The sequence below is a fragment of the Equus przewalskii genome, chromosome 31, assembly GCF_037783145.1.
Source record: "Equus przewalskii isolate Varuska chromosome 31, EquPr2, whole genome shotgun sequence".
NCBI lineage: Eukaryota > Metazoa > Chordata > Mammalia > Perissodactyla > Equidae > Equus > Equus przewalskii.
In genome coordinates, this window is record NC_091861.1 from 12547669 (window position 1) to 12573722 (window position 26054).

Sequence of the window (26054 nt, forward strand, 5' to 3'; positions counted from 1 at the left end):
ATTTAGGTCTATGATCCATTTTGAGTTAATATTTGTACGTGGGGTAAGGTAGGGTTCACTTTCATTCTTTTGCATGTGGATATCCAGTTGTCCCAGCACCATGTGTTGAAAAGGCTTCACCTCATGTCTGGAAAATATTTCACTTGGTATACAACTCCAGAGTGTCATATTTTTTTCTTCCAGCACTTTAAATATGTTGATTGACTGTCTTCTGGTTTCCATTTTTTGAATGAAAAGTCTCCTGTCACTGCTTCTCTGAACATAATGTGTCTGATGTCTGTAGATGATTTTCTATTTTTTTTCATTACCACTGGTTTTAACCAATTTGATATGCATTGGTGTTGTTTTCTTCATGTTTCTTGTGCTTAGAGTTTGTTGAGCTTCTTGGGTCTGTGAGTTTTTATCAAATTTGAATGATTTCATTCATTGTTTCTTCAAACCTATTTTCTGTCTCATGCATCCTTCAGGGGCCCCAATTACATGTATATTGGACTGATTTGAAGTTGTGCACATTGATCTCTGTACATTTCTTTCAATCTCTTTTTCTCTCTGTGTTTCATTTTGGAGAGTTTATATAGTTATGTCTTCGAGTTCACTAATATTTTCTTCTGAAATGTCTAATTTGCTATTAGTCTTATCCAGTGTATTTTTCACCTCAGCCATTGTTTTCTTCACCTATGTTTGATTCAGATTGTTGCTATATCCTCTATGTTTCTCCTTTACATGTTTATGCTTTCCTATGGCATCTTTAACATATGGACTAAAACTGTGTTAATGTCCTCGTGTAAAAATTCTCTCATCTGTGTCATTTATGAAAGTTTCTATTGATTGATTTTTCTTTTCATTATGGGTTGTATTTTCCTACTTCTTTTCATGCCTTATAATTTTTTATTGGATTCCAGACATTGTGAATTAACCTTGTTGGGTGCTGAATATTTTGTATTCTTTTAAATATTCTTGAGCTTTGTTCTGGAATGCAGTTAATTTACTTGGAAACATTTTGATCTTTTCAAAGCTTGTTTTTTTTTTTTAAAGATTCTCTCCTGAGCTAACAACTGCTGCCAAACTTCTTCTTCTTCTTCTTTTTTTTTTTTTTGCTTTTTCTCCCCAAATCCCCCCAGTACATAGTTGTATACTTTGGTTGTGGGTTCTTCTCGTTGTGGGATGTGGGATGCCGCCTCAACATGGCCTGATGAGCAGTACCATGTCTGTGCCCAGGATCTGAACCGGTGAAGCCCTGGGCCACTGAAGTCGAACGCATGAACTTAACCACTTGGCCATGGGGCCGCCCCCTCAAGGCTTGTTTTTAAGCTTTGTTATAGTAGCTTTCAATCTTAGGCTGATATTTTCCCCTTTACTGAGCACTGTACCTGATGCCCTATTTATTACAGGTTGTCTACTCTGGCTGGTGGGAGCACAAGCTATTCTCTTCTTCAACAGTTGTTCCTCCTGTCCTCTGGTAGTTCTTTCCCTGGCTTCAGGTAATTCTTCACACACAGGTGCTTATCATTACTCACTTGAAGACCTGAGAGAAACCCCCTGCAGATCTCTGGAGCTCTGACTGTACAGTTCTCTCTTGTTTATTCAGCTCTCTTCTCTCCTGTACTCTTCCCTGAAAATTCCAGCTGACTTGACCTCCCCAAAGTTTCAAATCTGTCTCGTCAACAAGGAGGTCATCTGTTTGAGTTTCCTTTCTCTAGTTGTGGCCTGGAAACTTTATCCAAGGAGTAAGCGAGGGCAATCACAGCACTCACGTTATTTGCTCCACTTATCTTGGCTATCATTGTCCTACAGTGTTTGTTGTCCAATGTCTAAAAATTATTATTTCATATATTTTGTCCAGGTTTTTAGAGGTTTAATGTGGGATAGTAAACATGTTCCCTTTTATTCCATCTTGGCTGGAAGCCATAGTCTTCAATAAATACTTTCCACCATTCTCTGGACTCAGAATGGTTTCATCATTGGCGGTAGACTGAGTTCTTTCTGGTAACTTCAGTGTTAGACCTTCTGGATGCCCCTGGGCAGGCACCATGGGAAGTTTACAATGATATGTTATTATGCTGTCTTCTATTCTTTCAGATGTGTTTGTCTTGTCTTCTCAATCAGATTGCAACTTCTTTAAGATCAGGAACCCTCCACATCTTATATTTTTATGTACACCCTCAAACTAGACACATTTATTTTTTTAACTCTTACTTAATCTTTACCCAATGAAAATTCCATCTGAAATGTTAACAAATAACATGCTTGAGATTAGAATTTATGTGAAACATAATTGAATGCTATTAAAAATGAGTGCTGATTCATCCATTATAATTATATATCCTGGCAGAAAGAATTACCACCACCACCCTCATTGTGGTCTGCTGAGAAATTTTTTCTGATTAACCCCCAAACTTATTAATATCTAAAGGCAATAATAATAATAAAAAAGAATGGAGATAAAGCCCTGGAAAATCTACAAACTAAGCAGCTAGTTCTTCAGTAACTAACAGCTCTCATCCTTCGTATCAAAGCATATCTAAATACCAAAGTAAGTATTAGTAAAGTAATATTAAATTAGATCATTTTGGAATTTTTCTTTTTCCACCAATGAATTGTCATTAATTCTACTCTAAATAGAAATAAGAAAAATTAAAATTATTTTTATCTGCTTTAATATTCTCGTAGTATATAGGAAAAAAGCACAGTGCAATTTCATTCGCTCCCTTCCCAACAAATATGCTCTCAATCAACAATGAATATATTCCAATAAATATATTCCAGGTTCTGTTCCCCATATTGAGGATGCTGCTGAAGGGAAGACACAAAATGCCTTGGTCTCATGGCATATTCCCTCTCGGTACTATTTATATATGGAGACTCTGTGTAGGTTAATAGTGTAATATATTTATAATATATGAGGAATCATATGTTCATCCAACAAATCATTTTTTGAGTACCTCATACATTCCAGACATTTTCCTAGGCACTTATGTTAGAGCAGTGAACAAAATGGACAAATTCCTTGCTCCCATGGAGCTTATATTTAGGGTTAGGGGCCATCAAATAGATAAACAAATGTCAGGCAGGTGGTAAGTGCTCTAAAGAAAAATACAGCAGGATGATGGGCGGGATGTTCATGGAGGGAGCTCTCTTCTATGTAGGGTGATATCAGGGAAGGCCTCTCTAATAAGATATGGAGTTGTTACAGACACTTGATGAGAGTGAGGGAACTAGTTAGCCAGGTGGACTGTTTGGGGGACCTGTTCCAGGTTCAGGGAAAATTGCGAGTGCAAATGCTCTGATGCTGGTGCGGGCTTAGTGAGTTTGAGTGGAACAGCAAAGCAAGGGGACAGTGTTAGGAAATGGGGCTAAAAGGGATGAGGGGGGTCAGATCAAATAAGACAGTGCAGTCCTTAATAAGGTCATTGCATTTTACTTAGAAGTGGTGAGTCATAGGAAGGTTTTGAGCAGAGGGGCGACGTGACCCAATTTCTATCAGGAGACAATCACTCTGGCTGCTCCTGAGACGACAGACTGTTGGAACGCAATGGTGGAAGTAGGGCAAACAGTGAGCAGGCTGTTGCAGGTCTTCCAGGTGAGAGATCACGGTGGTTCAGCCCTCATGGCCAGCAGTGTCAGCATAGGCGATGGTGAGAAGTGCTCAGATTCTGGATGTATTTCAAATGCTTATGCTGAGTGAAAGATGTCAGACCAAAAAGATAACATACCATGTGATTCCATTTATACCAAACTCTAGAAATTACAAATCACTCTATAGCAACAGAAGGTTGTTAGGAGACAGGCAAGAGCGGGGAGGGAGGGATGACAAAGGAGCATGAGGACTCTTGTAGGGTGATGCATATGTTAATTATCTTGATTGTAGTGATGGTCTCATGGGTGTATACGTATGTCAAGACTTAACAAAGTGTACATTTTAAATGTGTGCAGTTTATTGCATGTCAATTACACCTCAAGAAAGCTATTAAAACAAAGAGTGCACGATGTTGTCTGAGGGATTGGACTTAGAGTGTGGGTGAAAGAGGTGCCAAGAATGGTTTGTAAGTTTTTGACCTGAGCACCTGCAAGATGAGAATTAAAGTGCCATTTACTGAGATAAAGAAGACTGAAAGGAACAGAGTTTGAGAGAGAAAATAAAGAGTTTGGTTTTTAACATTTAAGTTGAAGATGCCTATTAGACACATCTAACATTCTAAAGCAAACAAACACATAGCAAAAAAGAAATGAAGAATTCCTAAGGGCACTACACTTGAACCCTTGGTGACCTCATCTGTCACACATTTTCTCCTGATAGTGTGGGAACTACACAGGACCAATGGCACATCTCATGGCCCCTATAGACAAACAACTGTGAGCATCTTTGTGAACATCCCATCTTTTCCTTTATTCAACATTGTGGATCGTATGGACGGGCCACAATCTTTCCTCTTGCTTTTAAAGAATCCAGTGAGTTTGGGAAACCAACTGGTGGGCCTGACTGGCGTTGGAGGTTGATGAATAACCTTAGCAGAGACGGCAGTGAGAAGACCCTGGTCACGGACAAAGCCCTCCAGCCCCGGCCAGGACATTGTAGCCACTCTTCCCTGGAGTGACTGTGGGCTTTGGCCTTTTCTTTTTTGCGCACATACATAATTCACTTACGTTGTGATTTAAGCAAGATTTTGCTTCCCCTAGTCAGAAAGAAAGTCCAAAAATCATAATGTTGCTTGATAAAGGCTCTGCAGAGTTGTGATGAAAAGGGCGGGTACTACCTGGGTTTGAATCTTAGCTCACTCACTCACTAGATGTGTGAATGCCTCAACTGACTCATCCCGAAAATGAAGGTGGTTAACAGAATCTACTACTGTGAGGTACAATTGTTGTGATGATGCGAGGAATCAACACATATAAAGACCTTAGAATAATAACACCCACCAGGGCCTAAAGAAAACACTCAATAAATGTTGACTGCAATTAATTAGTTTTTCTCTATTCTGACATTGATTCTTGAGTTGTTTTTCTTGTCAATTGGTTTCCACTAAATTGTGGGCTTCTTCAGACAAGGACCAGAGATCTCGTCTTTTGACCTACGTCTTTCCCCACACCACCCTCGTGCTTTGCCCAGTGTCTGGCATGAAACGCTAGCATAAAATGGAAGCTCAACATATTTGTGTTGAATTAAATTACTTCTTCCCTGTGGATAAAGACCCAAGAATCTGAAGATCTCCCTACGGGGACCCACTGCCACCTCCATCCTCCAGGAGTCCAAAATAGACCAAGCCAGCCACCAGCTCTAATTTACATCACCAACCCAGTCACACCCCTTACTAATCAACGGGGATCATGGGATGGGACCCCAAGGAACCCCTGGGAGTCTGAAAGAGAGGGAGCCTGGAACCACAGACTAACAGTGGCAAATCGTGGGTGGGATTCGGTAGTTCAGAGAAGGAGGTAGTAAGAATAGGGCTGTGGAGGTGGGCTGGTTTGGGAAGGACCAGAAATCAGAAGTTGCGAGAGGGTGCCAGAAAGGACCACTCGTTGGGATGGCGCGCGGAGGATCCGAGGTCACAGAGACTGGTGACGGAGGACAAAAGCCGCGCTGAGCGTCAAATGTGAAGAGACGGGGCAAAGGCAGCTGATTGGACGAGGAGGGGTATATAAGGTCCCGGTTGCCACGGCAGCGATCAGAGGAGGAGGCGCCGGGAAGGAGGTCGGACCTCTGGTCCGCTTCCTCCAGGACCTCCTCCATCCCCCGGAGAGCTGGCGCTGACGTGTCGGTCGGGAACTTCTCAAACCGTCCTGGTGTCGCCCCGCCCCTTGCGCTCCGCCCGCCCCTTTCGCTCCGCCCGCCGCCCGGCCGGCCGCCTCCTCGGCGTCGCCGGCTCCCCCGAGGTGACGACAACATGGCTGCGGCGGCCAGGCTGCTCTTCTGCCTGCTCCTGCTCTGGCCGCCCTGGCCGGGGCTGGGCCTGACGGACCTGGACACGGGCCGGCGCTTCTCGGAGCATAAACTCTGCGCCGACGACGAATGCAGCAGTGAGTGGCGGAGGGCGGCGGCGCCGGGGGGCGCGGGGGCGGGCGCTCGGCAGCCCCGATGCCGGCTGGGGGGGTCGCAGGCCAGGCGGGCTGAGCGCCGGGGTGGGCGAGCCCCGCGGCCCTGCGTCTGTCCCCTCCGGCTCTGCCGGCGCCCGGGCCAGCCGGCCCTGGCGTGGGGGCTGCAGTCCCACTTGTTGCCCGCGTTTGATTTTTCCTTTGCTGATTGGGGAGGTGGGGCGTCGGAGGTGGCCCCCGGTCTCCCCAGGGGCAGCTCACAGCGTCCGCTCCCCCGACCCGCCCCGACCCGAGGGGAGACGGGTGCGCGCCACGCGCCCTGGGCTCCCCACGCTGCATCCGAGCGCTCTCCTGCCCCCGCTGCGGGGAGCCCCGTGGCTGCAGTCCGGGGGCGGATGCGCTAAGGGCTCGGTGGGCGTATTCCCGGCCGCAGGTTGCTGGTGGGGCTCGTGAAGGGCCCGCTGGCGCTGCCCCTTCGCCCTTCTGCTTCACTCGGCTTTGGGACTCGTACCGCCTTTCGAACCGGGATTGGAGTTTAGCTTTGGGACGAGCCCGGAGTCCAGGCATGCAGTGTATTCCAAGGTCTCCGCCCCGGCTCTGCCTCCATCCTGTCATTTCTGTGCTTGGAAGTCTTGCAGACAGCCAGGCAGGGAGGGCACCGGGAAGGCCGAAATCTTTCGTTCTGGAAAGAGGCCGAGGATCTGCATGGGCCACCTGGGACCCGCAGCCTCCTTGTCTTTGCGCAGGAAGCGGAATTGTTCCCCAATCGGGGATTGGGGGTGAGGGGGTGGGCCGTGGGCGGTGAGGAGGGCAGAGATCTCAGACTCTGGTGAAAAGGATTATTAAAGTAGTAATAATAAAGACTCCAAGGGTTCTACAAAACCCACTAGCTTTAGCCTTAGTTTCTTGTGTTGTTGGAGTCTCTGACTGTGTGTTTGCTGGACCAGGATCATTTTTACGGACTCCCGGCCTGTCTCGGATAACCTTGTAACTTACTGATAACTGCTTCGGAAGCGGGTGTTGATAAGTTGTGATTAATACATATAGAAAAGTGTTCCTTCTGAAAAGGCCATAACCGTAGGTTCAGCTATTTACATTCAAATTGGTGTTATTTAAAAACAAATGTCATCATTTGAAGAGTTCGTATCACCGCTACACCATTAAAGAAAAGAAGGGAGGCAGTCTGCTCTGCGTGAAGCCATTCCTAGAGGTAACCCTAGGGCTGATGTAAATGAACGCTACAAAAGCGGACCAACTTCCAGTTTTTCCTTCAGTTTTCTCGTAGTAAACCCAGGTTGTTAGCAGGCAGGCTGGCTATGATGAAACGTTTGCTTTCAAGCACCAGCCTACCTGGGTTCCTCAAAACCAGTTACCTGGAGAATCACATCGCTGTTCCTTTCTCAGTGCGGAGACATGGTGTTGGAATGGCTTTTCGTTGTCATATAACTTGAGAAATGGCATCTGTCCAAACGGGCGTAACCAAACACAACAAAGGGCAGCCGGGGCAGGATCTGGGTCTGTGTTGTGTTGCATGAAGTGTTTAGTGAGGTGGGTGCGTGTGAGGTGTCCTTGTGTGCTTTTCAGATAGCTGTTCCACGGTGTCCATTTTGATGTCATCTGATTTATTATTATAAATCCTCAATGATCTCTTCTAAGGGGAAAAAAGAGAAACACTGCTATTGCCACTTCTGGTAGAATCCCTCAGCTTACACTGTCCATCACCTTCAACCTGGCCTGTCACCCAATTCTATCTGAATTAGGCTGCTGACATGTATTAAAATGATAATCAGATTTTTAGCTTTAAAATCCAAATACCCCCCTTCGAATCTGTATGTTTGTCCCTCAAGTACTTATTTAAAGATATGTTTTAATGTATTTATTGCTAATTGGCTTTCAGAAGAAGTATTTCCATTTCATCCTTCTTTTTCTCTGCTACTTAATTGCGTTTATCATCCATTTCATCTTACATCAGTAACTGTGTTATTTGGCCAACAAAAAGAAAAATACTGCTTCTACCAGTTTCTAGATCAAGTGTGATTTAAGTCTTGCGTTTTAAGACTGAAGGTAACTACTGAACAATTCTCATAGTTTTGCTTGTTCCTACCACATGTGATGTCCACTCTTGATTTTGTTTATAGGAATAAATAAGGGTAATTTTCCTTTGTTTTGAAACCTTCTTAATATTGAGTGCAGTCAACATTATTTACTTTCAGAAAATGTTAACATTGTAATGTGTTAGGATCCATATTAGGGTGTGAATTTGTTTCCCGCGTTAATTTATCCAGATCCTGTATGGAGAGAAAAACTTGGCCCCAAATGAAATTGACACTGTTTACTGCAAATGAAATTGACAGTGTTTACTGTCGCTGTGGTAGCAGTTGTAGTCACTTAAAGATAGTGCTTTTTAGTGGTTAGTTCAAGTTAATTGACCCCTTCGGGGTTCCTGGGTGCTCTCCACAGTTCCCAGTTCTCTCTACATGTAGCCCAGCTAGTCAGCAACCTAACTTGAATTTTCCGAATTGCAATATGAAGCTTTTTATGATTATGAAACAGCAAAGATTGAAGACTAGAAGGCTAGGGAGGGAACCAAGAGTTTCACTTGAGACCAGCCGTGTGTGAGGGTGGACACATTGCTTTTTGTTTCTCAGCATTAAACGTAGAGAAAAACAGGGAAGATTTCCCTCTCCACTGTCTACTTGGCTGGGGATGTCATGATTTATAATGATAAAGCTTTGAAGATTTTAGATGCTTTGAGCATATGAATTGGAAGTAATTGATTCCCGAGAGTGGGAACTGGAGAAGCTTGATTATTGTTTACAGTGGATTCTTAGACTTCCTGATAAAATCAATATGGACTGTGACAGTTGCATCCTGATATCTGGTTATTTTTTTCTCTCTCTTCATATACAGTGTTAATGGTCCGAGGTGAGGCTCTGCAAGATTTTGCAGGCCCGGATTGTCATTTTGTGAATTTTAAAAAAGGAGACCCTGTATATGTCTACTATAAACTGGCAGGGCGATCGCCTGAAGTTTGGGCAGGAAGTGTAAGTAAAAAGTCGACGTCCTTTCTTTTCTTACATTTTATCAGCTTAACACCGTAGCTTTAAATAACTGTTTTCTTGGAATCTTTGATGGAGTGAACCTGTCCGCTCTGCCAGGCTGTGGAAAAAGAAGATGGCCCTGTGTCCCCAGCAGGTGTCAGGCTTGGCACGGAGTAAGCGCTCAGCAGAGGTTTCCTGAACAGAACTGAAGTGCTGCTCACTCCTCAGCATCACCCTCTAGGCCTCATCAGCCACGGGTGCTCCACGCGTAGTAAAGGGTGAAATGGTGAAACCTGGAAACCCTTAGCTTCATTCCTTCAAAAAGAAAGATTCGTGGGCATTAGACTTAATCCTAGAAACTGTGTGCAAAATAGTGTTCCAGGCATTCATGGTTAAAGGTGATTTTACTTGTATTTTTTTTCTAAATTATTAATATTTGTGAAAACCTGGCAGCTCTGAGAACAGTTACCTAATCATGCATTTCTTTGCAACTTCTGGGTCATCCTTTCCCTGCTTTTGAGGCACTTGCTCGAAGAGGTTCCCCGAGTGGCATTCTTCCTGATGTCTGACATGGAAATCAGTGAAGGCATCATGCTTTGATGTTTTTACTGAGGAGATCCCCTAGGAGTGACCTGGTAGAGAAGCTCTGAGTCATTGCCCTTTCCTTTTTATAAAGTGTCGTGTGTGGACTGTTTGTTTACTGAAAGTAGTGGGTCCTTGATGTCCTTAGGGTTCTCCAAACTTAGAGAAATATCCAGTCCCAACTGTGAAAACTTTCACTCTCCGTAAAACACCAAACAAACGACAGAAAATAAAGCTTGAGGAGCTGGCCCTGTGGCCGAGTGGTTAAGTTTGCGCGCTCTGCTTTGGCGGCACAGGGTTTTGCTGGTTTGGATCCTGGGCGCGGACATGGTACCACTCATCGGGCCATGTTAAGGTGGCGTCCCACATGCCACAACTAGAAGGACCCACAACTAAAATACACAGCTATGTACTGGAGGTGTTTGGGGAGCAAAAGCAATGCAAAAAAAAAAAGATTGGCAACAGTTTAGCTCAGGTGCCAATCTTTAAAAAAAAAAAGAAAAGAAAAGAAGGCTTGAGAAGCCTCCATAGGGAGAAATAGATTCATTTTGTTGGCATTCGAGATTCCTAGGCAGGAATCTTGAAAGGCTGGAGGGTCAGGTACAACCCTTGTTTTTAGGCAGAATCCCATTTGAATCACTCTCTACAAAGAAGAATCTATTCTGTTGCCTTCAGGTCCACCATGTGAGATTTCTTACTAATCTTTCCTCTTGGGGAGTCTTTTCCATGTACCTAGGCTGCATTTTTCCTCTAATGGTGAAGTTGGAGCATTTGGAGATGTCGATGAAAATAATCCATAACCAATCTGTAAATGAAAATTTGGGTGAGTTTATTCTGAGCTGAAATCTGAGGACCATGGCCCGGGGCCTTTCTTCCCAAAGCAAGAAAGGGCACCAAAGAAATGAGCTGTACAGAGTGGTTATATACCCCGAAAGAGGGTGCTTTACATATGATTGAAATGTCCCTCCCACGATAGTCACAAGATTGCCCTGTTGGCACAGCGCTTGATGGACACAGCAGGTAGTGGGTCTGCTATCTTCGTGGGGTAACAGGAGGCAAGTCTATTGTCTCGAGCTGGGAGCTGGGCGGTCACAGGTGAGCGCAGCAATCAGTTTCTAGCCTAAGGAAAGATGCTTAATCCTTAAGGAGACGCCAACGTTGGGAGAGGGAGGGAAGTTGCACCTTTACCTCAAGGGCCTTTTGCTCTTGCCATAGGGAATCTCTAAAGCAGATATACAATGTATGCTCAACGGCCTCGGTCAGGTCCTTTTGGAAAGACAAGGTCAGGCCGAATTAGGTTTATACCAAATGGCTTCCTTATATTCTCCAATGTATCCTATTGCTTGCCATTTTTATTTGTCAGAGACGTGAACTCGACCTGCAGTTTCCTTCCTCCGCCCTTGGGCTCATGACCATGTTCACCTCTAGAAAGCCTGCCAGTCTTTCTGAGTCCCCACTTGCCTCCTGCCTTCTTAGGGAAGCACTTTCCTCAGCTCCCAGCCAGAAGGGATTGTTGCTGTCTGATAATCGTTTCGGTGGCACTTTGCACGCCCTGCTCTTGTGGCATTCTCTTACTGCTTTCCTTACAGTTCATTTCTGTGCTGTCTTAGCTGCTATAAAGCCAAGAGCACTGGAGTAGAAAGGCCCGTGTCCCACCCATCTTCCTTCTGACCATTTCCCTTCAGGGCATTGGCACTTGTTTACATTTGTCCTGATAGTAGCTTATGCAGAATTTGTCCTCTGGAAACAATATTCTCCTTTTTTTTTTTTCCAAGTTCTTTGGCAGGGATGATATATGGAAGCAAAATTAAATAGAAAGATGACTTCCAGGCGTGAGGGCCCATGATTCTGCAACATGTTTTTGTCAGATCATAAGAAATGGACACTACCGGGTATAAAAAATATGGAGTTTTGTATGACCTATGGTCTCAATTGACTAAGATTACACAAAGATCAGTGTATTTCCTCTCTCTACATATCTCTGACTTCTTTCCCTTTTCCAGATTCTCTCCATAAAATTTTCCTGAGAAGGAAAAAAGTTTATTTTTTCTCCTCTCTCATTTCATGAACCTTATACTTTAGGAAAGTAAAAACTATCTCCTTTGCTTTCAAAATGATTCTTGCTGCTGTTTCTTAGTTTATATCCTGCAGTCTTCTTTGGTTTCTTAGAGTTTCAGACTTTAACTGCCAGCCAGTGTGGCGGGTTTTAATTGCCCTATCTTATCTCATCCTCAGGACAGTATTCTGCTGTTTATGCTGGCTTTCAGATAGTTCCTGGATACAACAAGAGCACTTGTAATGAGGATATTTTAGGAGTTAGTGATCAGATAGCCTTTTTCCTTTCTTTTTGTGCATTTGATCCGCATATCAGTCTCCTTTCATGATTGGGAAGAGATCTACCTGCTCCCTTTCAGACTGTAGCTAGTAAAAGGCAGTGTGTGTTTCTCAAGAGAACACACTTAAAATACCTTAGCTGTTAGTACTGTAGATAAATGGGGTTATCTTCTATAGAGTCTTATTTTGCAAGAAACTAAAGCTTGGTGTGTAGATTACTATGAATTTTATTTTCTCCCCAAATCCTTAAAAATCTAGTCTTGTTTTTGTTTTTTGCTGAGGAAGATTCACCCTGAGCTAATGTCTGTGCCGGTCTTCCTCTATTTAGTATGTGGGTTGTTGCCACAGCATGGCTGACAAATGGTGTTAGTCCATGCCCAGGATCTGAAACTGCAAACCTGGGCCACTGATGCTGACTGCACTGAATTCAACCACTATGCCACAGGGCTGGCCCCAGAAAATCTAGTTTTTGAAAAAGCTGGTATAGCCCATAACATCAGTAAACATTTACCTTTTGTTGTAGTGGTCATACATTTCAGGAATTTTGTATTCTTTTCACTTATTAATTTTCATGGCTGCTTTTTATTGTTTTAAGAAAGACTTGTAAGTGCTAGTTTATGAGCAATGCTGTGAAATGTGCAGGTAAGTGCTTACGAGAGGTTATTTGGAATTGTGTTTTTAACCAGCTTTGATTTGCATAGTTTCAATCATATAGTGTACAATAATCGTCTCCTATGCAGATCTGTTGTCTACTTCAAAAGTCTTCCTCTGTTAGAATTACACTGAATGTTGAAAGAAAACTTCCGTGGTTTTAGAAAAGTTGGCTTTATAGTATTGTGTACTTAAGCTTTATTGGAATAATAATCTGTGTAAACATAATAGCAACTCTCTCTCCTGGTTATATCTACCTATCTGTCTTTCTGTGTATTTCCTCTCATTATTAAGAAGTCTCTCATTTATATTTTTTGTATAGAATTTTCACTGATTTTTTAATATTATATTTATATTATATTATATTTATATTTATTTCTTTTTGCTCATTCTTTCATATAGGTTGGACGAATTTTTGGATATTTTCCAAAAGATTTAATAAAGGTAGTCTATGAATATACTAAAGAGGAGATACAAGTTCCAACAGATGTAAGTTGTGGATTGTTGTTTTTGGTTCTCAGTTATAAATTGGCTTATAAATTCATCAGTTATATTCAATTAACTATTTTTGAAAGTCTTTGAGTGTGTTTTGATCAGGAAAGAAACCAAGTTAATATTTATCAGATTTTAATTTAGAATCAGATTACCTTTAAAAATAGAAAAAGAAGAGAAGTTTGAAGAGAATTTACAGGAGACTGTATGTCATAATCTGGTGGTTGTCTAATACATCGGAGCAGGTGTGCTTACACAAGGCCGTGTACTCTTCTTAAGTCACACGCAGCATAACAATGTCTTGGTCAACGATGGACCACATGTACGATGGTGGTCCGTAAGGTTAGTACCATATAGCCTTGGTGTGTAGCAGGCTGTCCATCTAGGTTTGTGTAAGTAAGTACACTCTGTGATATTCACACAACCATGAAATTGCCACAAACACGTTTCTCAGAATATCCCAGTTAATGCATGACTGTACAGTGTTTTTCTTTGCTGCTTTATATGAGAAAAAATGAAGAATTAAATATCTTTGTATTTATTAAGTTTGAGGTAAGTAATTCTTTCTACAAGCTAAAGGAGAAAGTGTCTCAATTTGAAAAGTACTCATTGAAAAGCTACTAGACATTTTAAGTATATAGAAATCAGGTTAAATTAATCAAACCTTAATTATATACTTGGGCAGAAGTGCAGATTTACAAGAGTTCTCTTATTATTGACTCTTTAGTTATTTGAGGTATTATAGTTATGTTATAGATTTGGAAAAGGGAACCCGAGAGTTTCAGGTGGGGCCAGGTCCCCAATCTGCAAGCTACCAAGTGCACATTCTATAAAGCATTCATCCACAGACTTAAAGTAGCTTTGTGATGACAAGGGTTTTGTGTTCTGGGATCCTCATTCCAGCCGATCATTTTCTGGAGTTTTAATATGTATAGTAATTGATGCCCACCTTCATCAGAAATCTTTGAGCGGCTCTTTGGAGTTGCTGCAGAGCACGTGAGCTGCTGGCCTGGGGCATCGATGAAATCTCAGAGCCATTGCTGTTTTTCAGATGTTTTGATAAGCTCAAGGGTCATAAAATCAGCCCTACTGCCTGCTTGGCCTCACTCCTGGTGAAGAGACCGCCCAGGATATACAAGTGACATGGCAGTTCATTCATTGGTCACAGAGACCTCACTTTTTAGGGATTCTGCCTTCTCGTTGCACATCCCACTGCAGGCTTCCCTCAATTCAAGAAAATAGCTTAGAATTGCGTGTGATGAAAATAGGGAATCACTCATCCTGGCTGCACTGGTCAGGTCTCCCCAGAGTATTGTGCAAGTTTAGTTAGGAAAAGAACATTTTCTTTGTTGGTTTTTCTCCCCTTTGTTTATGGACTCCTTTTATGTCAATTTAATAGTGGAGGAGAGGAAGAATATAGATTTAGGGATAGTCCTGAAAGCACATCTTGATGACACCCAGAACCATGATTTAGAGTAGAGTATATCCCTTACTGAATCTTATTTTCAAGTTATACTTGTAATAATTAAGTGGGGAGCCCCCTTGACACCATTCATTGTCCCTTTAAATTTTTACTTCTCCTGCACCTGTATTTCAATAAGGTGCTTCTTAAGCTGATTTATCTTTCCCCATCCAAGGAAAATATGACCCAAAAATCTCTGTAGACTTACAGCCTGACAGCAAGGTGATTCTGCCTTTTCTAGGTGAATAAGCAGAGAAGTATAGAGTAGAGGGCAGGATGATAGAGAGGCTGATGGTCTTCCAGCTTCACCTGGACAAATTATTATGAGATGAATTCCCAGGACATGAGGCATAGATGTTGGGAGTTGGGGGTCCCAATAAATGATACCCAACTTAGGCTCAGAACAAATTAAGAGACCCAGGAGTTAGGCAAATGGAGACCAAAATGTCACCATTATTTATTGGTAAAGGTTTTTGGAGGACATGACTCAAGTGTGCAGAAATAATGGGCTTTTGAACATTGCAGTCCAGAGTAAGACAGACTTACCCAGACACAGGCAGAGCTAGCCAACTGGTGGCCTCCCCAAGGGGACTGCCCTTATAAAACCAACAACATGGAGGAGAGATGTTCCTTCCAGCCAGTCATAGGCAGGAAAGAGGATGGTGCAGAGCAAATTCGTTAGCCACATAAATCGGTCCTCCCTGGGGAAGAGAGAATGAAGGGAAGCCAGGGGCGTTAGTCAGGTAGGAGTCCTTCTTCATGGAAGCAGGAAGCCAAGGAGAAGTGGGTTCCAGCCTCCTTGTCCCGACAGCTCAAGAGCAGTCATTACCCAAGGTGAGCACAAAAGCCCCTCTAGAACCAATGAAGAATTTGAGATGATCTCTATCATTAGCGTGGCTAAGAGTTTGCCTTGTGACACTTGGTTAGTCACACACTCATGTTTTTCTTTCCCTTACAGGAGACAGATTTTGTTTGTTTTGATGGGGGAAGAGATGATTTTGATAATTATAATATAGAAGAACTTTTAGGATTTTTGGAATTTTACGATTCTGCACCCGAAGATTCTGAAAAAGCTATAGAAGAAACTTCCCAGCATGTGAACAGACTTCCTGGGGTGTCTGAGGAAAAGAACCCTGACACTGAACCAGTAGAATCCAGCTCAGAGGACAATGAAGGTGTCTTCTCAGAAAACACTGAGGAACTCAGGGGAACACCTGAGGCTCAGAAGAGCTACCCCCATATAAACGGTCCAACAGATCCCGCCCAGGGAGAGCGATCTTCATTTGAACCTTTTGAAGAAATGCTGCAAGATAAATTAAAAGTGCCAGAAAGTGAAAACAACAAAACGAGCAATAGTTCTCAGGTGTCCGATGAACAGGAGAAGATGGATGCTTATAAACTTTTGAAAAAAGAAATGACTCTGGACTTGAAAACCAAATTCGGTTCAACTGCTGACGCATTGGTATCTGATGACGAGACGACCAGACTCGTTACTTCATTAGAAGATGATTTTGATGAGGAATTGGATGCCGAGCATTACACAGTTGGGAAGGAAGAAGAGGAGGATAAAGAAAACTTTGATGAGATACCGTTGCTAACCTTTTCAGGTGGAGAGGATACGAAAACTCCGGTGAAATCTGGAGCTGAGAAATACTCAACAGACAAAGAACAGAATTCACATGAAGAGCGTAAGGTTATGGTAGCTCAGCCCCCTGGCATGAAAAACGATGATAAGAATATACTAACATCCTTGGAGGATTCCAGCCTCTTTCTTGCCACAAAAAGTGAAGAACAAAGAGGTGTGGATTTAGAGAGTTCTGATTCCAAGGAAGAAAAGGAAAGTGATGATGCATTAGTCCCAGAGAGCAAACAGGTCACACCACGGTCAGCAGCAGATTATATTGACCCTGAAAAGGCAGAAGATGGTCCCTTGATTGTAGAGGTCTCTAAAACAAATAATGACAAAGACCCGGAAATGGACCCAGAACTCCACATTAAAGAAAAGAGGAAGGTGGAGGATTCCGGGAGGGGCCTGGTGCAGGATGAGACGGGACTAGAGGATGCCAAGCCAGAAGGCGTGACCGTGCACAGGGCTCCTCAAAGCAGTGACCTCAATGCATTGCCAGCTGCTGAAAAGGGTAAAGAAACATTAAAATCAGGCTTTGACCACAAAGAAGATGACCTGAAAGGAGCAACTGTAGATATCTCAGAAGGAACACTCCAGGAAGAAAAGCCTGGAGAGCAGATTTTGGAAGGTGGCTCAGAGAGTGGCTCGGTACATACAGCTGCAGGGAATCCAATGAAAGAAGGGAAGATTGAACAGGAATCCAGGCATAGTGCACCCCTCGCGGGGGATAACCAGCATAATGCATCCAAAGACAGTGTGGAGGGTGGAGATGTTCCAGCAAGTGGACCAAAACCACCCTCGCTTTCAGTGGAGCATCCACATGAGAAACTGAAAGAGGAAACACTTCTTAAAACTCAAAACCAGCCTCGATTCTCCTCTCCAGACGAAATTGGTTTGCCAAGAGAACTGGAAGAAGGGAGTCCCGTTCTGGGAAGAAATCTTTCCCAGCAACAGGGAAGAGATGTGGCTGCTGTAGTTAATAAGGAAGCAAATGAAAAGATAAGACGCTCTGAGGAAGAGGTCAAACAGGACCCCTCAGATGAAGACTTTGTTCACCGCAAGCCAACGCCGGGCATGCAGGAAGTGGAAACAACAGACCAAAATGATAGCGCGGAAGTACCGGATTTCCTTGATGAAGAATGGGAAGCAGAAGATGACGATTACGCTCCTGAAGAACTACTGGAGGATGAAAATGCCGTAAGTGCAGGAGAGTCTAAAGAAGAAAGCCCTGTGATTCAGGACAGGCAGCTTGATGTTAATGCGCAAGGCCCCGAAAGAGCCGTTTTAGGCGCTGTGGATGCTGATCCAGAAACCGAAGAAAACAAAGAAGAAACTGGTAGCCTTTTAGAAATTGAAAGAAAAAATGAAACTGTGGGCGAAATAGACAGGAAACCTGGTCATATGGTGGTGGAAAAAGAAGGCGGCCCTCTGGTAGATGAGAAAGCACAGCGGCCATCTGAAGGCGGTGACTTTCCTGACAAGAAAAAAAATGAGACTCCAGAGTTAGGTGAAGTGTTTGAGGATAAAGATCCTGATTATTTTAAAGAGGACAGCCCTGAGGAACACCTGAACACCTCAGGGCTCACTGAGAAGCCTGGGGGAGAAGAAGTCTCAAAAGAGGACCGTGAGGACTTAGAGAAATTCATGGACACAGAACGCCAGGGGTCTGCTTCTGGGGAACGCGAAGATGACGTGTTCCACTGGCCTCCCCACTGGACCGCAAAGCCCAAGCAGAGTGACAAGATGAAGGACGCGCCTATAATAAGCAGCTTCTTTAAAGAACCGCGGTCTTTGCAGCGGTTCCAGAAGTACTTTGACATCCATGAGCTGGAAGCCCTCTTCCAAGAAATGTCACTAAAGCTGAAGGCAGCCCAGCAGGAGAGCCTGCCTTATAATGTGGAAAAAGTCCTAGATAAGGTTTTCCGTGCATCGGAGTCCGAAATTCTGAGCATAGCAGAGAAAATGCTCGATACTCGTGTGATCAAAAATGGAGAACTGGGAGTGAAGGAAAGTAACATATTTGAAGAGGCCGCGGTGCTAGATGACGTTCAAGACCTAATCTATTTTGTCAGGTACACACACTCCATAGCAGAGGAGACTGTACCCCCGGCAGCAGCACGGCGTCCAGCGGAAGACTGGGATAGACTGATGGAAGGTAGAATGCCTGTCTATGGCTTTGTAGAGTGGGGCTTGAGAAGCAGGTCGGGGAGGCTTGGCTGAAGTCCCTCACACCTTTTTGTAAAGCTCTGTCCACAGTTTACAGTGTGCCCAAAGGCAAGAGACAGCACGGTGACACCCACAGGTCCCTTCCTGCCTTCTTTCTTTAAGGCTAGAGCACAGATAAGGATTTCTATCCTGGTTTCCCTGTACGACAGTTGAAACTGGTGGCCTTTTCAAAAGGAAGCTTTAGGGCCCGGCCCAGTGGCTGAGTGGTTAAGTTTGAACTCTTCGCTTTGGTGGCCCAGGGTTTCACTGGTTTGGGTCCCGGGCGCAGACATGGCAGCACTCATCAAGCCATGCTGAGGCGGCGTCCCACATGCCACAACCAGAGGGACCTACGGCTAGAATATATAACTGTGTGCTGGGGGGCTTTGTGGAGAAGAAGAAGAAAAAAGAAGATTGGCAACAGATGTTAGCTCAGGGCCAATCTTTAAAAAAAAAAAGAATAAAAATTATTTTAAAAAAAGGAAACTTTATAAAAAGACAAAGAAAGATACAAACAAGAAATGATGTGTAAAATAGACCTCTTAAAGTTCAAGTTTCATGTAAAATTATCAAAGGGCTTTTTGCGAATGCTGTTTCTTTTTTTTTTTAAAGATTGGCACCTAAGCTAACAGCTGTTGACAATCTTTTTTTTTTTCCTTTGCTTTTTCTCCCCAAATCGCCCCAGTACACAGCTGTATATTTTAGTTGTGGGTCCTTCTAGTTGTGGCGTGTGGGACGCTGCCTCAGTGTGGCCTGATGAGCGGTGCCACATCCGTCCGCGCCCAGGATCCGAACCAGCGAAACCCTGGGCTGCTGAAGTGGAGCGTGCAAACTTAACCACTCGGCCATGGGGCTGGCCCCGGAAGGCCATTTCTTAAATCATAAAATAACTGCTGTCTGTCCAAGGGTTGACGGGCACAACTTTTAAATCAAAGCCTTTCAAGAGTTTCATTCCCGCCAGCTGTCCTCTTTTGTGGAGGTCATGTTCTTTCCTGGCTCTTGCGGGTAGTCTGTTGGGTCAGTGAAATTCTGCTGGGCGTGAGGGTTCTTGCAGCATTAACCAAGGATCCAGCACAGAGGCAGAGCCTGCCCACACAGCACTTGACACACATAAGCCATTCAGTCAATAGGAAGGAATTGACCCCAAGCCAGTGTCCTAAGGTGAGCTGGTTCCTACTTCCATGCTCTTTTCTCTGTCCTCATGCTTTTCAGACTGAGGTACTTGGACTCACCATAGATGGTCAAGTACCAGGGGGACATACAACCCCAGATTAAATGTTTCTTCCCACAGTGGCCATTTTTCCTGAGCATTTTGGGAAGGAAAACTTTTTTGCTTTAATCAAAGCAAGTAGATTTTGGATTGGAGCGCAAAACTCAAATGAATTTTCAGGGCAAAACTGTGAGGTTTCAGAGAAATTCATCTTTGCTGTGGGTGCCCTTGGGCTATGCCCTGAGCCTCTTAGGGACGGAAATGGGTTGATTCTTTCTGACTCCTGGAGGTGGTTTGAAAATATTTGACAGGCACTTCAGCAAGCGGCCTTTATATGTCATGCCCTTCTCTGTCCTAGCTCTGTGAGACCAGCACGCCTGTGTAGGAAAGAGTTCATGGCATTACTGTGTAAAATAGTTGCTTCGTATTCCTGCTCTTGACTGGAATTCTCTCTTGCACATTTATCCTTGTGCGTGTATGTTGATTTGCCAAGGGAAGTTAGGTTATTGGAGTCCCTACTGTAAATATCTTTCTTTATGGAATACATTGGAATAAGGGTTTCTTTGTAAATTTTATTCTGTAGATTAGCCGTCTGTGAAGTGAGACAAAAGCAATGGAAACCCTGATTTCCCTGCCCAGTTGTGCTGCCCGGGCTGCCAGCACCCGAGGGCAGTAGTAGGGGGTCCTGGACTTGTACGATGAGGGGGTGCTGCTCAGTGGGAGGAGCTGAATGGGGAGCGTCATCAAGCTTTGCCAGCCCAATGCCTTCTTCTTCCCCGTAGACATCCCCCCACCACGTGAAGATGATTTCTCACAAGAGGACACAGAAGATCTTAAAACAGAGATTCCTGAAGAGCCCAGCTGCTTGGATCAATTGGATCAACCCACAACTAGTGACGTGGGTACCTCAGAAATGTCACAGAAGCCGAATACTGAGAAAGACATACACCCAGGTAAAGCTTGCTGATTTTCTCTACAAAGTAGAGGCTTATTGTAAAGGAGAGCTGCTAGGAGATTCCTTGTTAAAGGCAGGAAATAGAGGGGGAATAATACAGCTATGAATGGGTTTAAAAAAATAAGAAATCCCAGAACTCACAGAGAAAAGCAGAAGTGAAGACGGGTGGAGATCAATAATAGAAACAGGCCAGAGACTGTAACTAAGCTACATGCCAGTGATTGGCTGTCATTAGCTTGTGCAGATAATTTGAATCTAAAATGTTCTTCTTACAAAGCGTTATGCTCCCAAACAGTAGTTTTCAACCAGCCCACAAGCATCAGAAGCTCTGGGGGTGGAGACCAGAAATCTGTGTTTAACAAGCCCTCCAGGAAATTCGGAGCTATTGGAAGTCAAAGTTGGAGAACCACTGCTCTAAAACTCACAAATTCTGTGTTTTCCCCCCATTCCACCGCCCCTCCCCAGTAGAACACATGTCGCTCAGTTCTCTTGTTAATTTGCTACCTGGACAAGATAAAAACTTTTTTAAAACAGTGGAGGAGATATTTATGTCTAGGTGTCTTTATACTATAAGGTTATAGGAAACTGCAGAACTTTTCAGTATGTAATAGTCCACTGTAGACTGAGCACAGAAAACATCCAGTGGGAAAGCAACTCATTTCATTTGAATTGAGAAAGTTGTTTTAAAAATAAAATAAAATAAAATACCACCCCAATAATGATATCAACAGCTTTCTAATTTTTGTGTAGCTTACTCATTTTACCAGTAAATCAGAAGGACAGCTGATTTTTATTTTGTCTGTCCGATATGGTGTTATGACATCATTACTGATGTTGTGTTTTTAGAGATTACGTTCTATAACCTTCGGTATTGCATTAGCCTGTGACACCGTAAGGCCTGGCTGCACTGGGCTGTACCTCCTGCGCCCTTTCAAAGTTTAGGAGAAGTCATGGCAAGGAGAGGAGGTCAGCTAATTTGAGAAGAAATGACATATCGGAGGTCTCCTGTGTTCCAGAGGCTATTACTTTATATATAATACTCTCTACTTCTAAATTTTTGTAACTCACAAAGGTTCTGCTTGTCGAACATGAGTCATACACCATTAAGAACTTGTTATTCTCTTGCTCAAAAACTTTCAGGGTTAGGAAAAATTCTGCTGGCAGAATAGAAAACAGACCTTTTGCCCTGTCCTGTAAGTTCCACTGCAAAATGACGTCAACTACCTGTACAGGCTCATCTTCCCGAGTGTCCCTTCGTGCATCTCAGGGGCTGAGGTCTGACCTGACTGGGAAGACTTCACCCGAGGTCAGAGTCGTGGATCAGGAGTGGATGGGACCTCAGGGTTGGAAGAGACCTGAGAGGCAGCCAGTCCAGCTTCTCACTAATCGCTTCTCGGACTCCTAGCTGTCTATAAGATGTGCCCCAGACCCAGCTAACTCCTACTGAAATCCTCTCCCTACCACCTCCTCCTGTGGAAACCCTTTCAGGTAGAGCTGAAATTCTGCCTCTTCCACAGAGCTGCAAGCCAGGCCCCACCCTGTAAGCAGTTCCTTTTTGTCCCTTTGGCATTTACCATATTCTGTTTTGTGTCGCTGTCATTCCGCCATTCAGTAAGCAACTCTGGAGTGCCTGCAGGTGCCAGACACTGTGCTAAGCACTGGTGCCCCCCGCCTTCAGGTCTGCGAACTTTCTCATTGTTTGCCTGAAGTTTCAAATACACTGCTTCACCACACTAAATAAATGTTTCTTAAATGTGACTGGGTGTTTATGGAAAAAGCATAAAATTCTGCTTTCTCAATTCCCAAGTAAATATTGTTCAGATAGCAGTGGCGTTGCCGGGGCGTGACAGAGGAGACTAGTCAGGGGTAGAGTGGCCTGGAGATATGTTCCTTTTATAATTGAAGGATGTGACAGCTCTAATGGGGACTCCGAATCTTTTTCTATATAATTGTCTTCAGGAGAACCATGTGTCCAGGCACAGTGACTAATATTTCGTGTTCACTCTACAATGTTTAAAATGAAGAGAAACAATTCTTATTCTGAAGCACAAAATAAAACAGTAGTTTTCCCCCCTCAATTTTAGGCATAATTACAACCAAGCGCACTCCTGTCAATGCTGTTGATCCTAGAAAGCAGCAAGAAACGAAGGCTGAAGAAGCGACGAGTGTCACACCTTGGGAAAATGCAATTCTTTTAATATATTCATTCATGTTTTATTTAACTAACATGGTAAGTTTGACATACATAGTTTCTTCAGAGAGTGTTATCACAGTTGTTCAGTTGATTTTGAGCATGAGGGGAGGACTTAAACTGTCTCTATGAACATTGCTCCTGATCCTTTCACGATAGCCCCTGAAACAAGCCACAGGTCTGTGGCTCTGATGGGTTCTTAGTTTGGTTTGGCATTTTTGGCATTTGAAGAGGATTTGCTGTGTGCCAGAGCTGGGCACACATGCCCCTGTAAACGTGGTTCTTCCCTTCAAGAAGCTTCGTCTACCAAGGTGATAGAGACGTTCCCTGGAAACCTAATATGCTATGGGCCGAAAGGGAAGTATTTCCCTGATAGGAGAACGATATGTTGAGTTAATTGATTCACTGTGGTGGGAGGATGCTCCAAGAAGGTCAGAAGTTAGCTGAGACGTGTTCTGAGCAGAGCTGAGGGACCGACGGTGTTTGCTGTGAAGTTTATTGTTGAAGAGAAGGGCTGGTGGAGATGGGGGCGGTGTGCAGTCAGACAGAAGAAATAAGATGTTCAGATGGATGGAGGCGTGCAGAAAAGGTTATCTGGGGAAGCCCGGGGAGGTGTTGGCGTTGTTGAAGTGTAGAGTTAGAGGCGGGTGGTCTTTTGGAGGGAGATGGGCGACCATGAAGGAAGTCGTATATCAGGATGAGTGACGTTAGACTGGGAAGGCTCCTTTGAAGGTTGTAAGCAGGAAAGGGATATGGTCAGATTTGTTTCTTAGAAAGAGTCACTTATGGCAGAATATTTATTCAGATTTATCTTTCTAAAGGGAGTCATGATCCAAATGAGACATTTCATCTGTCTAGAAACTTATCTAAGCTTTTCAGGACTTAGCTCCCCCTTGTGGTACTTGTTGAAATTGGATGTTTTTCTTGATGAATTATGGGAATGAGCAAGCCTCCAGAAACTGGAGGCCGAGTTGCCCTTGGAGCTGTAGAGAAAGTATCTTTCGCCACAAAAATATTTTTTTCCTCTAGATTCTGTTACTTCAAGACTTGTGTAGGAAAGAGGGTTATATTTTGTTCTGTAAAATGCATGAGTCTTGAGCACTTTGAATCCCAGATTCATCACTTAGAAGTGTGGGCAAATTGCAGACTTGGAATCTCAGCGTCTTCATCTTTAAATGCAGACGGTACCCACTTTAAGTGTTGTAAGAGTTAAATGAGTTGCTAACGTGAAGTGTCTAGTGCAGTACCTGTGTTGTGTAGGGTCTCGTCACCTGCCACCTCCTCATTCGGATGGTCAGAGGGCGATATAAAGACATGGAATACCTGGGGAATTCAGGAGAAAGGCCACCAGGATAGGAAAGATGGAGGAAAACCAAACCGTCTTTTAGTTTTCTCCATTGTTGGCAGTGGTGGCAGCCACTGGGGTGAAGTTGTGTCTGACCCGTGCAGTTCGAATAATGAAATTTTCAGTGATTAAGGCAGTCTCAGGAGTGGAATCTGGTTATCAGAATGAGTCATCACTTCAAAAATTCAACAGCCTCCAGATGTGGGAGGAATTCTTTATTCATTTTGTTTGTGGATATGCACAGAGCCCTGTTCTAGGCCTGGGTTGGGGGACACAGATGTGGTATGGGATATGTTCTCTGCTTGATGGGAGAAGACACAGACATGAATGGCAAGAGAAGGGGGGCAGTGTTACAAAGTAGCATTGTTTTGAAAGGTATTGGCCAGAAAGCATTTAGATGGCCCAGTGTGTACAGAGAGTATTGTGCTAGGAATTGAAGATTCCAAGAGGTATAAAGCATAATTCTGGTTTCTGAAAGGCTTAAGAAAAGGACATATCATATATATATATGAAAATTAGGAAAATGGGAAACTTGAAATAGTTTTTGTGAACTATCAAATAACTAGTATAGATAATTATTTGATATGGCTGGAGAATAATGGGGTGCTGACTTGATTGGGAAAACTGCACCAGAAGTCAGATTCATAGATCAACAGTTAATGGAATCTTAGGTTGGAAGAGACCTGGTCCAACTTCTCACTAATTGCAGTCATTTCCTCTCCTGTAGCCCCAACAAGTAGTTATGAGGTCTGGGCATCGACAATTCCTAGTGTGAACAACCTGCCCTACAAGGCTAGTCATTGTTCTCTTGGCTAGTTCATTCTTATGTTGACTCCAAATTTTCCTCCATGTGATTTCTTCTCATAGAATCTAATTCCTTTTCTACATAGTAATCCTTTAAATAGTTGAAGTTATGCTGTAATTTAAGTGTTTTATCATGGAAAATTTCGAACATATGAAAGCAGAGAGACTAGTAAAATGAACCCATGGGCCCATCACCCAGCTTAATGGTAATTGCTTAATATCGCCCAATATTTGGCAGATTCAAAATCCCCTCCCCTCCTTTTAAAAATTGTTCTTATTCAGATCAGGATCTTCTTGAGGTCCAAATGTTATAATAGGTTGATACATGTCTTAAATCAACTTTAATCAGATATAAATTGCATACAGTCAAACATACACATTTTAGAAATACAGCTCAGTGAGTTTTAGCAAATGTGTACACCCATGTAAAAACAACCAAAACTAAGATATGGAACATCTGCTTCATTCAAAAAAAGTTTCCTCATGTGCCTTCCCAGTATGTCCCCCTCTGCACCTGATCCAACCACTGAGAAAACTTTTTCACTGCAGAGTAGTTTTTGCTGTTGTAGAATTATAGTTATAAATGGACTCATACTTCGGAGTGAAACTGCCCAGTCATATGGTAAGATTGTTTTATCTTACTTAGGAGAAACTGCCAAACAGTTGCCAAAATGACTGTAACATTTTATGAGACTTCCAGTAGGTCACATATTTGCTAACACGTGGTATTACCAGTCTTACATTGTAGCTGTTCCAGTGGGCATGTCTTTATAGTTTTAATTATTCCCTGATGATTTATGGTGGTGAGCACTTTTTCACGTGGCCATACTTCTTTGTGTGTTCATGTGTGAAAGAGTTGTTCAAATCTTTTACCCTTTTTTTTTTTTTGAGGAAGATTAGCCCTGAGCTAACATCTGCTGCCAATCCTCCTCTTTTTGCTGAGGAAGACTGGCCCTGAGCTAACATCCTCGCTCATTTTCCTCTACTTTATATGTGGGACGCCTACCATAGCATGGCTTGCCAAGTGATGCCATGTCCGCACCCGGGATCCGAACCGGCGAACCCCGGGCTGCCGAAGCGGAACGTGTGCACTTAACTGCTGCACCACCAGGCCGGCCCCTC

At 43.5% G+C, this 26054-nt stretch overlaps 1 protein-coding gene and 1 long non-coding RNA gene across 2 annotated transcripts; one reads left to right on the forward strand and one right to left on the reverse strand.

The window, feature by feature from the left end:
* Positions 1–3401: 3401 nt before the first annotated feature.
* Positions 3402–5549, reverse strand: LOC139080611 (uncharacterized). The gene is made up of 3 exons (XR_011535233.1): positions 5392–5549; positions 4645–4673; positions 3402–3677 (listed from the first exon to the last, which is right to left on the reverse strand). It is a non-coding gene; the product is annotated as an uncharacterized lncRNA (long non-coding RNA).
* LOC103544709 (MIA SH3 domain ER export factor 3) lies at positions 5376–25142 on the forward strand. The gene is made up of 6 exons (XM_070602051.1): positions 5376–6018; positions 8944–9077; positions 13044–13130; positions 15554–18377; positions 20420–20590; positions 22677–25142. The coding sequence occupies exons 1-6, from the start codon at positions 5886–5888 to the stop codon at positions 22913–22915; spliced, it is 3588 nt and encodes a 1195-aa protein (XP_070458152.1). The 5' UTR covers positions 5376–5885; the 3' UTR covers positions 22916–25142.
* The last annotated feature ends 912 nt before the right edge of the window (positions 25143–26054 follow it).

Coding starts and splice junctions, on each gene's coding strand:
- LOC103544709 (XM_070602051.1), top strand. CDS start 5,886: ATGGCTGCGGCGGCCAGGCTGCTCTTCTGCCTGCTCCTGCTCTGGCCG. Junction 9,078..13,043: donor CTGAAGTTTGGGCAGGAAGT/GTAAGTAAAAAG, acceptor TCTTTCATATAG/GTTGGACGAATTTTTGGATA. Junction 18,378..20,419: donor CTGGGATAGACTGATGGAAG/GTAGAATGCCTG, acceptor TCTTCCCCGTAG/ACATCCCCCCACCACGTGAA.